This window comes from Hypanus sabinus, chromosome 10 (assembly GCF_030144855.1).
Source record: "Hypanus sabinus isolate sHypSab1 chromosome 10, sHypSab1.hap1, whole genome shotgun sequence".
Taxonomy (NCBI): domain Eukaryota; kingdom Metazoa; phylum Chordata; class Chondrichthyes; order Myliobatiformes; family Dasyatidae; genus Hypanus; species Hypanus sabinus.
In genome coordinates this window covers 45,881,218-45,896,492 of record NC_082715.1, presented here as the reverse complement: position 1 = coordinate 45,896,492, position 15,275 = coordinate 45,881,218, and the positions used below count along the sequence as shown (strand labels likewise).

General features: G+C 43.8%; 1 protein-coding gene across 8 annotated transcripts in view; it reads left to right on the top strand.

Annotated features, from left to right (window-relative positions):
* ldah (lipid droplet associated hydrolase) overlaps positions 1–15,275 on the top strand; it is a 316,978-nt gene that overhangs the window by 231,654 nt on the left and 70,049 nt on the right. For 7 of the 8 annotated variants that reach the window (XM_059981798.1, XM_059981799.1, XM_059981797.1 and 4 more), the window contains one exon: positions 10,473–10,713. The exons of the other annotated variant lie outside the window; for it this stretch is intronic. In XM_059981798.1, the coding sequence (XP_059837781.1) occupies positions 10,473–10,713 (241 nt within the window). The remainder of the gene's footprint in view (positions 1–10,472; positions 10,714–15,275) is intronic. 8 annotated transcript variants of the gene reach the window in all.

Genomic DNA, 15,275 nt, shown 5'->3' with positions numbered 1-15,275 from the left:
GAAGACACCCGCTACTACTACGTGGTGGGCTCCCTCGACCAGGACACAGCGGCCCAGGTCGCGGAGTTCGTGCAGTCGCCCCCGGCAGACGGCAAGTACACGGAATTCAAAGCCCTGCTCCTCAGGACTTTCGGACTCTCACGGCGCGAGCGGGCTGCCCGTTTACTGCACCTGGATGGCTTGGGCGACAGACCTCCATCGGCTTTAATGAATGAGATGTTGTCTCTGGCCGAGGGACACACAGGCCTCATGTTTGAGCAGGCATTCCTGGAGCAGCTGCCCGAGGGCATACGCCTGCTGCTGTCCGACACGGATTTCAGTGACCCCCGGAAGGTGGCAGCCCGGGCGGACTTGCTGTGGAACGCCAAAAAGGTGAGCGGGGCGTCCATCGCACAGATCTCCCAGCCACGCTCCCGGCAGCAAACCAGTCCAGGCCCGGCCGCAGAGCCCACTAACCCCCGGCCCAATGACCACTGGTGCTTCTACCACCAGCGGTGGGGCGCAGAAGCCCGCCGTTGCCGCCCGCCCTGCAAGTTCCCGGGAAACGCCAGGGCCAGCCGCCGCTGATGGCTACGGCGGCTGGCCATCGGGATAGCCTCCTGTATGTGTGGGATAGAAGGTCGGGACGCCGGTTTTTGGTCGATACTGGGGCTGAGATCAGCGTTTTACCTCCGACGAGTTACGACACCCGCAGCAGGGCACAGGGTCCCCCCCTGAGGGCCGTGAATGGCAGCACAGTAAGGACCTATGGCACCCGTCAGGTGCAGCTACTGTTCGGCCCCAGCCAGTTCACGTGGGACTTCACACTGGCCGCCGTAGCCCAACCGCTTCTGGGTGCGGATTTTTTGCAAGCTCACAGCCTGCTGGTTGACCTGCCTAGGAAGAGACTGGTACACGCCGAGACCTTTCAGACGTTCTCCCTGGGCGCGGCCCAGTTGCCAGCCCCTCACCTCGGCTCCATCACGCTGTCCGACAACGATTTCACCAGGGTCCTGGCGGAGTTCCCATCGGTTCTGGCACCGCAGTTCACAGCAGCCATGCCCAGGCACGGCGTACAGCACCACATCCCGACACAGGGACCACCCCTCCATGCCCATGCTCGGCGGCTTCCCCCGGACAAGCTCCGACTGGCGAAGGAGGAGTTCCAGAGAATGGAGGAATTGGGGATCGTCCGGCGGTCCGACAGCCCCTGGGCTTCCCCCCTGCACATGGTGCCCAAAGCGACGGGGGGCTGGAGACCGTGCGGCGACTACCGCAGGCTGAACGAGGCTACCACACCGGACCGCTACCCTGTGCCGCACATTCAGGACTTTGCGGCAAACCTGCACGGCGCCCGGATCTTCTCCAAGGTCGACCTTGTCCGAGGGTACCATCAAATCCCGATGCATCCTGACGACGTCCCCAAAACGGCTCTCATCACCCCGTTTGGCCTCTTCGAGTTCCTCCGCATGCCGTTCGGCCTGAAGAATGCCGCACAGACGTTCCAGCGGTTAATGGACGCGGTGGGACGGGACCTGGACTTCGCGTTCATCTATTTGGATGACATCCTCATAGCCAGCGGCAGTCGTCAGGAGCATCTGTCCCACCTCCGTCAACTCTGCGCCCGACTGAGTGAGTACGGTCTTACAATCAACCCTGCCAAATGCCAGTTCGGACTTGATACCATTGACTTCCTGGGCCACAGGATTACTAAAGACGGGGCAACCCCTCTGCCCGCTAAGGTAGATGCGGTCCGCCACTTCCCCCGACCCACCACGATCAAAGGCCTTCAGGAATTCGTAGGTATGGTCAATTTCTACCGCCGCTTCCTCCCTTCAGCTGCCCGGATCATGCGCCCCCTGTTCGCCCTGATGTCGGGTCCGAGCAAGGACATTACCTGGGACGAGGAGTCCGCCGCCGCTTTCGTTCAAACGAAGGAAGCTTTGGCTGACGCCGCAATGCTAGTACATCCCAGAATGGACACCCCTACCGCCCTCACAGTGGACGCATCAAACACGGCAGTCGGTGGGGTGCTGGAGCAGCTCATCGCAGGTCGCTGGCAACCCCTGGCGTTTTTCAGCAAACACCTGCGGCCACCCGAGCTCAAGTACAGTGCTTTTGACCGGGAACTGTTGGCGCTCTACCTGGCAATCCGGCATTTCAGGTACTTCCTAGGAAGTCGGCCCTCATGGCCCGCCTGCGAGGAGCCAACTGGGCGGACGAGCTTCCCTGGGTCCTTCTCGGCATCCGCACAGCGCCCAAGGACGACCTGCACGCCTCGTCGGCCGAGTTGGTATACAGCGCGCCCCTGGCCGTCCCCGGGGAGTTCCTACCAGCCCCGAGGGGGCAAGAGGAAGAACCCGCTGCAGTCCTGGGCAGACTTCGCGAGAAGCTCGGTAACCTGGCCCCCATACCCACTTCACAGCATGGGCGGCACCCGACCTGCGTACCCAAAGACCTACGGAACTGTAAGTTTGTGTTTGTGCGAAGGGGCGGGCATCGGCCACCGCTGCAGCGGCCATACGAGGGGCCGTTTACGGTGCTCCGGAACAACGGGTCCACGTTCGTGCTGGACGTTGGGGGGAAGGAGGAGGTTTTCACGGTGGACCGCCTCAAGCCGGCCCATGTGGACCTGGCGCAACCGGCCGAGTTTCCGGCGCCTCGGCGCAGAGGCTGACCTCCCAAGCAGGTTCTGGCCCAGGCTGTGGACATTGGGGGGTGTATCGCCGGTTCTGGGGGGGGGTTATGTAGCGCCTCATTTCCTAGCGTATCCGAACCGACTCACAATTAGATAGCCTACGGGGGTTTGCGAGCACAGAGCTTTGGAGCCTCTTCGCCATGGGGGGCCGGTTGACAGAGGCTTAAAAGTGAGGCTGAAGTTTTCGAATAAAGTTTTTTCCTTCGACTGCAGTACCGACTCCGTGTCGTAATTTTAGCGCTGCTTGTAGCACACCGCTACAATACCATAAAAAGCTGAAGAAATCTTGCAAACATAGAAGAACAATGGGGGGTAGTGGGGTCTCACTGAAACCTGTCAACTATTGCAGGGCCTAAACAGAGGACATTTCCAAGTTTCTTATACTGTATATTTACTCTTCCCAAAATTTTTGCCAATTTTGTTGATGTAATGTAAGTGAATTTCAGATGGACAAAATATATTAATGTTACAAAATCAGAAAGTACATTTCAGAATTATCTTAAGTATTTCCTCTATTGTATCAGAACAGTAAACCAATAATGAACAATGATCACTTTTTAAACCTCTAGATATTTGATGATTTCACTTGAAAAATTACTGTGAGTACTATTAAATGTAGTAAGGCATTAATGCTCCAGTCTTCTTGCTGATAAAAGGTTTTAAACTGGTGGTATACTGCTTTCTGTGGAGAGGTCAGATTCAACAATCTGAATCATTTCTGAAGACCACATATGTTCACACATAAGCCTCAAATTTCCTGACACATTCTCACTGCTGTTATTCCAATTGCATTCAGGTTTGGACACAACATGAAATCCTTTGTGGAGCACCAGCTCCCTAAAGCATCTGTTGGGAAAAGGCTCAACAAAACCTGGTTCAGGTTCTGTGATTCTGGTCATTTCAATAGAAAGGAATGATTCTAAGGGACATGGGAAATTTTAAGTGATTCACATTTTTAAATAGCAGGGTTTGTTTTAAATCATTTAATGAACAGAAATTACTATTTAAATGTTTGCAAATTCTTTTAATCTCTTCTCAAAACTCTCAATTTCTTTTTGTAATTTAATTTTAATAGTTAATTAATTATCATAAATTTTGACAGCATCTTTGAGTGTCAGACATCCAAAATTTTTCAAAGGTTTTGACAGCTGATTTAGCTGGGTAATGTCAAAACATTTCTGGGGCTGGCTTGCTATTTTCAGTGGTGGGGTCGAGGGGCAGAGACCATCATCATCCAGGAAATGCTAGGTCAAAACCAACTTGTAGGACCAAGTTGCTGCTGCAGCTATGTTGGTGTTGGAGAGCTTCAAATACATGCCACTCACCGAGGTCGTATAGGCCACAGTTCCACTATTGTACATAATCAGCTGAGACAAACAAGTGAATGGAGAATTGCACTCTATGTTTCACTTGAACTTGAAAAATTAGAATTCTTTACGACAGTCCTGTAACATCCACGATAATGCGTAGCTCCATTCAGTCTTGCCTTAGTTACAGCAGCTCCATATCCAAGAAAAAAGGCTTGAATTTAACAGCACCAATCCCCAGACACAAGGAACTGAAGGAAGGTCATTGGTCAGTACGTAGTTTCCTACCTAGCAAGGAAACAAAGGAGATAATAATAACTCTCAGATTGGAAGGTCTGAGATAGATTACCAGAGAGATGATTGCCCTTGAAGTTGTACTGATCACACACAAAAAGATTATAGGCATGTATTTGTTGAGCCCAGTAACAGGAACAATTGTGCTGGGTCATTTAGCTTAGACCTTGACTTGTGATAGCCCCAAGCTAATGGCATGTTTCATTAAAGCTCTGTGGACATACAACTCCTAAATTGCTGCTGACATCACTGCCTTGCTTACCTTACAAGACTAGAGTGTGTCATGAGCATCAACTGGGTTGGAGATGGCAGTAAGTGCAGTTCTGTCCATGGACTGCACTGATCAGCTTCAGACATCTTAACAGTATGTCAATATGTCTAATGAGCAGAGACATTTTGAAGCAAATGAAGAAAAGATCAATGGTTTAAACAAAGAAAGTTATTAAAACAATTTTATCAAATAGTAAATTCACCTAAAATTCATCCAATTTGTGCAAATATGTTTAAAACTTTAAAGTAAATACGGCAGCTCACTGGAGGTTTTCTGGGTACTCCAGCTGGTCATCAGTGCAAGCTTATTAAAATCAATTTATTATGAAATAAGCTGGAATTCATTGTAGTGATTATTCTTATTGCTCTGCATTTAATAGAATACATCAAATTGTCAATTTATATCTGTCCCCATCAAAGTGAAATGTGCACAGGAGGTTTAAGTAGTGAATATGTGGTTTTACAGCATCCGGACATGTGATGGGTAAGTTAAGTGCTCTGACTTCAGTGATGCTGCTTGAAGGTTTTTGTGAACAGCTTGAAAGAAATTTTGATTAACATGACATTCTGTCAATTGGACTGCAGTTCACCATTTGTATTAGTATATTATGGGTATGAACTACATCAAGCATATATCTTAACTATTACATTTGACAAGGGGTTGATGCAAAGTAGAAAGTAAAGTTTATTATAATATACATAAGTACGTGTATGCACAGGTGCAATTAAAAACTTACTTGTGGCAGCATCACAGGCACATTGCAACATATAAGCACAATTCACAAGAAAGTGCTAAATTAAGCATAAAATATACACACTTATTTTTACAAGAAAACACAATTACAACAAAAAAAATGGTCCGTTTTAGCACAAAGTGGCCAAAGCTGTCAAAGTGTTGCTGAACTCTAGTGATTAGTGTTGGTGCAAGAGTTGAATTGTTGTTCTTGAACTTGGTGGTGTGGATTTAAGGCTTCTGTACCTCCTTCCCTATGAAAGCAACCACAACAAGGCATGGCCTGGATAGATGCTGCTTTCTTGAGGCAGTGCCTCCTGTAGATACTGCCAATGGTGGGGAGGGATGTGCCCATAATGTATTGGGCAAATTATTCATTGCAGAGTCCACTACTCTCTGCAATACAGCATATGCAGATTTAAAGAATCTTTCTGATATGATTTGTTGATATTTTTAATGTGATTTAGTTGATCCTGCACTTTCTCTGTAGCTGTAACACTTTTTTCTGTTTTTTTTTTGTTTTCCTTTGTACTATGTCACAGTGTTGTATGAAATGATCTGTGTGGAAGGCATGCAAAACAAAGTTTTGGTACATTGGCACATGTGACAATATAAAACAATTTACCAATCATTATCCTCTTCGCTAATCCATAACATCATCAATCTTCAGTCATCTATACTAACTATACCTCCTACATTCACATCCAGCTCATTGATGTATATAACAAAGCAAAGGACACTGTTAGCCATAAGCATCCAATCACAAAAACAATCCTCAATCATTACACCCTATCTCCAATCCAACTTTAGATCCAATTTGCCAAATTGCCCAAGGTCCTATCTTTTTGATCGATCCCCCATATGGGAGCTTGTCAAAGGCCTTGGTAACATCCATATAAACTACATGAAATGCATTACCCTCATCAACACACTTAGTTACCACCTCAAAAATTCAATGTAATTGGTCGGACAGGACTTCTTTCTCAACAAAGCCATGCTGATGTTCTTTCATCAATCCCTACCTCTCCTGTCCCTCAGAATTTCCTAATAATTTCCTTCCCACAGAATTCCTTACTAACTTGTAGTTAAATTAGTTTATCCCCACTGCCTTTCTTGGTTAAATGTATCACAATTAGAATCCTCCAGGGATTATCTGGCCAGAGAAGATTTTAAAATGATTATCAAAGATCCAGTAATCTTCTTCCTTACCTTACCTGGGACCCTGTTGATGGTGAATTTGGTGGCAAGCATTCAGGGAACAATTATTGCCTCTGAGTTTGAATTGCCTCTTTCGATGATGCCGGAGAATGTAACCAAGGTCTGCATTTACGGATTGAACTATTGTGTTTGTGGACTGTGGACTTTTTCAGTCTTATGGTTTTTAAATTCTGTATTTTTGTCCATTCTTACTCATTATTTTGTTGTACAAAGGGAAGAGGTCTAGGGTCATTGATCTTGTTGCATTTCATTAGTCTGAGGGAGAATGTTTCTGATTTGATGTTCTTGTTGCATTTTGTGTGGGGGGGGTTAATAATCATGTCGCCTTTTTATTGTGCGGGGGGAGGTTGATGTTTCTCTTTGACTTCCATGGTTTTTCTTTGTTTTGTGCTATCTGGAGAAGACGAATCTCAGAGTTGTATACTGCATACGTACTTTATAATTAAACGAAACTTTGAACTTATGCTAATGCTGTGACTGGTGATGAAGCTGAAATATCTAAAATGACAGCATCTTTACTTATGTTTGTTATCTCGTCTTCTCTTCACGTTCTCATCTGAATTACAAAGACCATCTCTTGCTTCTCACTCTTCATACATCAAGCACTTTCAAAACTTAACCAGCAGTCAAAAGAATTTGATGAGCAACTGACCAACTGTATGACTTTTTAAACAGTGTTGCTGCTTAACGTGTGTCCAGTTACACAAGGGAACTGAGAGTGATAGCTGGAAAATTGAAACACACTAAGGTGCTGCTAGTGCTATACAAATCAGCAGCATTATGTGTTCACACTGTGATCTGCCTCATCAACATACATCAGTGTTACCTTACACACCTTAATACTTTCACTGAAATGGCACGCAAGATAATTTTCAACAGAATAGTTTTGGGTGTGTGTGTGTATTCTCTCAGTGGTTGCTTATCAACTCAACAATCCTTAGAGCCCTTTAAAAATTTGCACAGTAAGAACTTCCTTAAAGTTGATAATGCAACCGACATATTCTTCTGTAGGTTTCAATGTACACACGACAAATAAACTTGAATTTTGAGTTTTCTGCTCATCATGCACTAAGAAAAAGATGGTATCTGTCACATCAGAGTCTAACCAGTCTTTTTAGTTTTCTTTTGCTGCCTCAGGGTTTGATTTTTTTTCTGTAAAGGAAAAAGTGGTCTGCTCTGTGGATACACAATCTGTAACAAGCAACCTGCAATTTCACTAGCTTAGTGAGTTCCCCAAGTTCGATATACATTTCCAGCTCTCCGTTGTTTTGATCTATCATTTTGATATCCTGCATTTGGTGAAATTATGGTTTCCACCTCCAATTATACTCTATGTTGAGTGATCAGTGGTTTGACAGCCATATGTGGGAACAGTAACAGCCAAAGTTTGTTTCTAACTGGTGCAATTATGGTACTATGGCAGTTTCTCAATGGGGACCTACAATAGGGAGTCGTAGCCTCTGCCGGTTTCAGACAGGTAGTCACTGGAGGTGTGAAAGTCTGTATCCATAAGGCATAAACCACCCAAAAAGTACTATTGAGATACAAATAAACTTGTTATGCATGAGATGTGCTCCTCCCATCTATATGGAAGTCAGGTAAGATATCAGCCCAAACCAGGAGAGATAAGTGAAGGAGACGACGCAGGAGTCAGCAGAACCATCTCTGGAATGAAGGGGGTGGCTAGTAAAAGTGGGTTGGAACTGACTGACAATATCCTTTTTATCCTTTTCCCTTTTAAGATTTTTTCCTATTAATTTGATATCTCAGGTCGATGTATATGTTCCTTCCATGACATCTCCTACACTTCTGTTTCTTACACCATTTTCAGGACCTCAGATTCTCTTTTCTGCCCTTTCAAGCTAATGGAGGCTTTTCCATCAGGACCCCAGACTGGTAGGATAGGACCCTGTTACGAATGTGCCACAACTCTGAGGGGCCGAAGGGTACAAAGTAGCCCCCTCCTTTGTGAGAATCGCAAGATCTCTATTAATTCGGGTCTGGGACCCAGGAAATGAGAGAGAATCCTAAAGGTTTTTGGAATGTGTCCTGGCCCCTCAGCAAGACAAAGCCACAGATAACGGCCATTGTCTCTTGGAGACGGAATTGTGTATTGAGTACTGTACTATTCATTGAAGCCCTCAGGGAATGACCAGAGTGGGCTGGTTGAGGGATTGCATCATCCCAACCTGATTGACATCTGAGACCCCGTGAGTAAGGATAAAAGAGGGTCTGGGGAACAACCCCTTCAGACGCACCAGGAGTAACGCTAGAAATCCCATGACAGTGTTTAATAGCGACATCCGGTGGTGACTCGTGTGTGTGTGTCCATCCCTGCCCGGATGACGAGTTTTCCACGGAACGGCTTAGCTAAAGGACCGGCTACAAAAACGGAACTCTCGAAGGATCGACATCATAAAAAGAAAAAGCTGGCAAGTTTCTAAAACCTCTCTCTTGACTCCAACCAAAGACTGCAGCCTGAATGAACTGAGTGACTTTGATATTTCCATCGGACAATACATTATCCCCTAGACAACGATAGAGCTTATTTCTTATTGATTATACCCGCACTTTTAGATTTAGTATTGACAACGTATATTTTCTGTATGTTTGCATTGATATTATTTTTGTGTATTTTTACTAATAAATACTGTTAAAAATAGTACCATCAGACTTCAACGGACCTCTCTATCTTTGCTGGTAAGTGACCCAGTTACGGGGTTCGTAACAACCCCAAGACAGATCCAGCCAAGTCAGCAGGTTGACTTTGAAAACAGAAGTGACTCAAGCCACAGGTTAATGGGGCAGCAAAAACCACTTTAATAACATGGGCATGAAGAGTGATTGATCCAGCAAGGCTGCTTTACTCATTAAGAGACGCCCTTGAAACTAAGAAATTTGTAAGTTATATTGTATATTGTAGACATTTAGAAAATAAATGAAAATGCAAAATATTCCAGAGAGAGTTCTGCTGGCTCCTGTAGAAGGCAATAGCCCCCATTATATTGATTGTCCTTCAGGTGGTGTAAAGATGAATCTATGATGGAAATGTTTGGAAAAGACTTGAAAGTCTCCACCTCTCTGTGTGTGGGGGAATACAATTTAAATGCATTGTTCAGGTGAGGCAGCCAGACAAAAGTGTGGCAGTGTCACGTGACAGAGTTTTACTTCTTAGAAGTACAGGAAGTAAGGAAGGAATTGCTAAAAATATTTTCCATGACTGATGAATAAGTAATTATTAAAGCTACTTCCTCTCCTTTAATCTTTTACAACAATTTTACAGATATGCAGAGCTGAACCCTAAGAACAAAGCAGTCAACATATTCTGCAAACCTATATTTACCATGCATCACATTTGTTTGAAGTGGGTAATTTTGCCTCCAACTGAATTGAAGCAAAACTGAAAGAACATTTAGTACAGTCGTCTAACATAAGAAATAGAAGCAGGAAAAGGCCATTCAGCTCCTTGAGCCTGCTCTGCTATCAGTAAGATCATAGCTGATCTTTTACACAATTTCCTGTCTTAACCCCATGTCCCACAGTATCAAAAAATTTTGTACTTATTGAATAATGGAAATATATGATCACTTTTCACTAAACCAATTACTTTTCTGGCACTTGCTTTAAACAGAAGGTGTAGCTGGTTGCAATGCTATTAAATTTTATTTGGAGAACATTAAAGGAATGATCTAGTGTTTCTGTGCATTGTCTCCTGTGGCAGTTCAATACCTCCTAAATTAGTAAGTTATGAACCATTTTTCTTTGGAATTTGACAACAGCTTTCAATGTTACCAAGCTACCAGTTTATCTAGTTCAGGCATTTCAAGCAGCCTGTAATTATGTGCAAATGTTATTAATGTACCTGACAAACCTCGCTTCACTTCAAAAGAAGGGGGGAAACAAGGGCATGGTTCCAGAATTTGATAGTGCCTGAGGCTTTACTTATTTGTATTTTCTGTCACTGGTTCCAAAGGTTCTGAAAGCGATATTACTTTTTCCAACAATCGAACGCATGGCTGAGTCACCACAAGGCAAGCTTATGACGCCAGTGCTTCGCAATCTTCGCTTCCTGATATATGTTCCAATCTACTTCCTTTCATTCCTGCCGGAAAGTATCAAGGCCTCATTGGTGAGGTGGGCACTGCATGGTCTGCAGCCACTGGATGAAGCTACTGTCTCTGCTTCTCTTAATCTCTTCAGTGTCAACTGTGCAGGTGAGAAAATCCATCGCTCTTCCAACCACTTTCAGCTTTAACATTCAACCTACCCAGAACTGGACAGATTTGTGCATTTTCTGAGGAAATCAGCCACACAATCACTTGCTCTCAAAGGGATCTTTTCTGCTTGTGTGAAATGTTTATTTGTAGCTCATATCAGACAACATTAACATTATTGAAGTACATAAAGAAAGTGTATAGATCTGATTTCCTTGTAGAGTCATAGAGTCATAAAAAAGAACAGCACAGAAACAGGCCCTTTGGCTCATCTCGTCAGTGCCAAACAATTTAAACTACCTGCTCCCATCGACCTACACTGGGACCGTAGCCCTCCATACCTTTACTACCCATGTACATATCCAAATTTCTCTTAAATATTGAAAACAAGTTCATATGCACCACTTGCACTAGCAGCTTGTTCCACACTCTCACAACCCTCTGAGTGAAGAAATTTCCCCTCACGTTCCACTTAAACTTTTCACATTTCACCTTTCACCCATGACTTCTAGTTAGAGTCCCATGCAACCTCAGTGGAAAAAGCCTACTTACATTTACCCTATCCATACCCCTCATAATTTTGTAACCTCTATCAAATCTCCCCTCAGTGTTATATGTTCAAAGGAATATAGTCCTAACTTAATTAATCTTTCCTTATAACTCAGATCCTCCACTCCTTGTAACATCCTTGTAAGTTTTCTCTGTACTCTTTCAAGCTTATTTACGTCTTTCCTGTAGATAGATGATCAAAACTGCATGTAATACTCCATATTAATCCTCACCAATGTCTTTTACAACGGCAACATATCATTCCATGCCCTGTATTCAGTACTTAGATTTATGAAGGCCGATGTGCCAAAAGCTTTCTTTGAGATCCCATCTACCTGTGATGCCACTTTCAATTAATTATGGATATGTATTCCCAGATTCCTTTGTTCTACTGCACTTCTCAGTGCCCTAATATTCACTGTGTAAGACCCTCCGTAGTTGGTCCAAATGAAGTGCAACACCTCTCTCTTGCTTGCATTTAATTCCATCTGCCTATTTTCAGCCAATTTTTCTAACTGGTCCAGGTCCCACCACAAGCTCTGATGGTATCTCCTACTGTCCATTACACCACAAATTTTGGTGGCATCCAGAAATTTGCTGATCTAGCTAACCACGTTATCATCCAGACCATTGAAATAGATGACAAACAACAGCAGACCCAACACCAATCTCCCTGCAGCACTCCAATAGTCACAAGCCTCCAGTCAGTAAGGCAACCATCTCCTGCCACTCACTGTCTTCTCCTACCAAGCCAATGTCTAATACAATTTACTACTTGGTCATGAATACCAAGTGACTGAGTCTTCTTCACCAACCTCCCATGTGAGACATTGTCAAATGCCTTGCTAAGGTCCATGTAAACAACAACCTCTGCCTTGCCTTCCTCAACTTTCCTATTAACTTCCTCAGAAAACTCTATAAATGTGATTAGACATGACCTACCACACACACAGCCATGTTGACTATCCCTAATCAATCCCTGTCTATCCAAATACCTACATATCTGGTCCCTTAGAAAACCTGCCAATAACTTCCTCACTAGTCACCAGCCTATAATTTCCTGGTTAATTCTCAGAGCCATTCTTAAATAGCTGGACAACGTTAGCTATCCTCTAATCCTATCTGCAAGGGCCTCTGCAATTTCTGCACTTGCCTCCCACAGGATCCAAGGGGATGCTTTATCAGGCCCTGGGGAATTATCCACCCTAATTTACCTCAAGACAGCAAACATCTCCTCCTCTGTAATCTATGTATGGTCCACGACCTCGCTGCTTCTTTGACTCACTTCTGCAGACTGTGTCCATCTCTCGAGTTAATACAGACAGAAATAATCCATTTAAGATCTCCCCATCTCTCTTGACTCCACACACAGATTACCATTCTGATCTTTCAGAGGACCAGTTCTGCCCCTTGCAATCCTTTTGTTCTTAACTTATCTGTAGAATCCCTTGGGATTCTCCTTCACCTTGTCTACTAGGGAAACTTCATGTGTTTTTTTTAGCCCTCTTGATTTCTTTCTCTTGCATTTCTTATACTCTATAAGTACCTCATTTGTTCCTACTTGACTATACCTGCTATTCACCTCCTTTTCTTCTCTTAACCAGGGCCTCAATATCTCTTGAAAACCAAGGTTCCCTAAACCTGTTGTCTCTATCTTTTATTCTGACAGGCAGATACAAGCTTTGTGCTCTCCAATTTTCACTTTTAAAGCCATCCCACTTACCAAGTACACCTTTGCCAGAAATCAGCCTGTCCCAAATCCACACCTGCCAGATAATTTCTGATACAATCTAAGTTGGCCTTTCTCCAATTTAGAATCTTAACCTGTGGACCAGATCTATCCTTTTCCATACTTAGCTTGAAACTAATGGCATTGTGATCACTGGATGCAAAGTGTTACCCTGTACAAACTTCTGTCACCTGCCCTCTCCCATTCACTAATAGCAGATCAAGTATCACACTCTCTCATTGGGACTTCTATGTACTGATGAAGGAAACTTTCCTGAAAATATTTCTCAAGCTCTATTCCATGTAGAACATTTACAGTATGGGAGTCCCAGTCAATATGTGGAAAGTTAAAATCATATACTATAACAACCTTGTGTTTCTTGCAACAGTCTGTGATCTCTCTACAAAGTTGCTCCTCTAAATTGTTGGGTGGTCTATAGTATAACCCTATTAACGTGGTCATAAATTTCCTATCTCAATGCACCCATAAAGCCTATATGTGTAAACAAAATGACAACATCTGATCAAAATGTAGCAGGAGTATTTTCCTGTCTTGAGCCAAAGATATCCTTTGAACAAACTGGCCATTTTTATAAAAATGCTAAGATCCTATTGGGATGAATGTAAAACAGTATATCTTAAGACGGTGATGGCAATATCTCCTGTAATACTGAAAAAGGTTCATGTGAAATTCTGGAATCTTTGAGACTGAGTTTTAAAATGTATGTTGATGTAAATAACTTGAATCTATATCTAAAATTGAATCTCATCATGGTAATGAAGAATTTAAATTCAAGTAATGTGGAATAGAAATCTTGGATCAATAACAATGACCACAAAATTGAAGGACTGTGAACAAAAATTAATCTGATTCACTGAAGTTCTTGAAGGACACTGCTTTCCATTTTTACCCCATCTGGTCTGTAAGTGACTTTGGACCCAGTCTCGGACCTACGCTGTCCAAACAGGGCCAGTGACCCTAGAGATACTGCACTGACTTAGTCATTTTTCTGGTCCAGAGTAAATCACATTGAGAATGCAATCTTTCAAAAGGTACAAGTTAAAGTCAGAGAAATGTATACAATATACATCCTGAAATGATTTTTCTTCATAGCCATCCACAAAAACATAAGAGTGCCCCAAAGAATGAACGACAGTTAAATGTTAGAACCCCTGGCCTTTGCTTTTGATGGCTATCAGTCTGAGTTTGAGTCTGTGCCTCATTACTACTTAAACATGAACAATGGGGACCAACAAGCATTATAAGATATTGAGAGAATAAGTACCAGGAAGCAGGAGAATAAGATATAGATAATGTTTTGGATGAACTGCAGATGATGTAAGTCAACTTAGTCAAACCCAGAGATGAGATATCCTTGGCTAAGGGTTTCAGTTACAGAAAATTTGAGGATGTGTTGAGATTACAGAAAAATAGATGTGATTCTCATGCTTGATTTCACTAATAGGGAAATAAGAACTGAACTAGCACCCTTTAGCCCATTTAATAGGATGGGTCAAGAATCCACAAGACCAGAAGGCATAGAAGCAAAATTAGGCCAATGAGTCCATCATGTCTGCTGTGCTGTTCCATTGTGTCTAATTTATTATCTCTTTCAATACCATTCTCCTGCCTTCCCCCTGTAACCTTTGATGCCTTGACTAACCTCTGCTTTAAATAGACACAATGACCTGGCCTCCACAGACATCTGTGGCAATGGATTCCACAGATTCAGCCCCGCCGGGGGATGACCTAACGGAAGGAACCACAGCGACCGGGTCTTTGGCACTGAGTGTTGCGCCATGGATTAGAAGAGAAGAGAGGTGAAGAGAACTGCAGTAGTGATAGTAGATTCTATAGTTAGAGGAATAGTGATGACATCCTGTGGGCACTGTAGAGACTCCCTGATGGTATGTGCCCAGGTGCCAAGGTCAGGGACATCTCAGATCAATTCCATGGCATTCTAAAGGGCAAGGGTGAGCAGCCAGAAGTCTTCACTAATGAAATAGGTAGGAAAGGCAAGGAGGTCCTGAAGAAAGACTTGAAGGTGCTAGGTGGAAAGCTGAAAATCAGGACTGCCAGGGTGGTAATCTCTGGATTGCTGCCTGTGTCACACGCCAGTGAGAGTAAGACTAGGAGCATTCGGCAGATAAATGCGAGGCTGAGGAATTGGAGCAGGCTGTGGGAGCTCAGATTTCTGGATCATTGGGATCTCTTCTGCGGAATGCATGACCTGCACAAAAGGGACGGTTTACACCTGAACCCAAGGGAGACCAATATCCTTGCT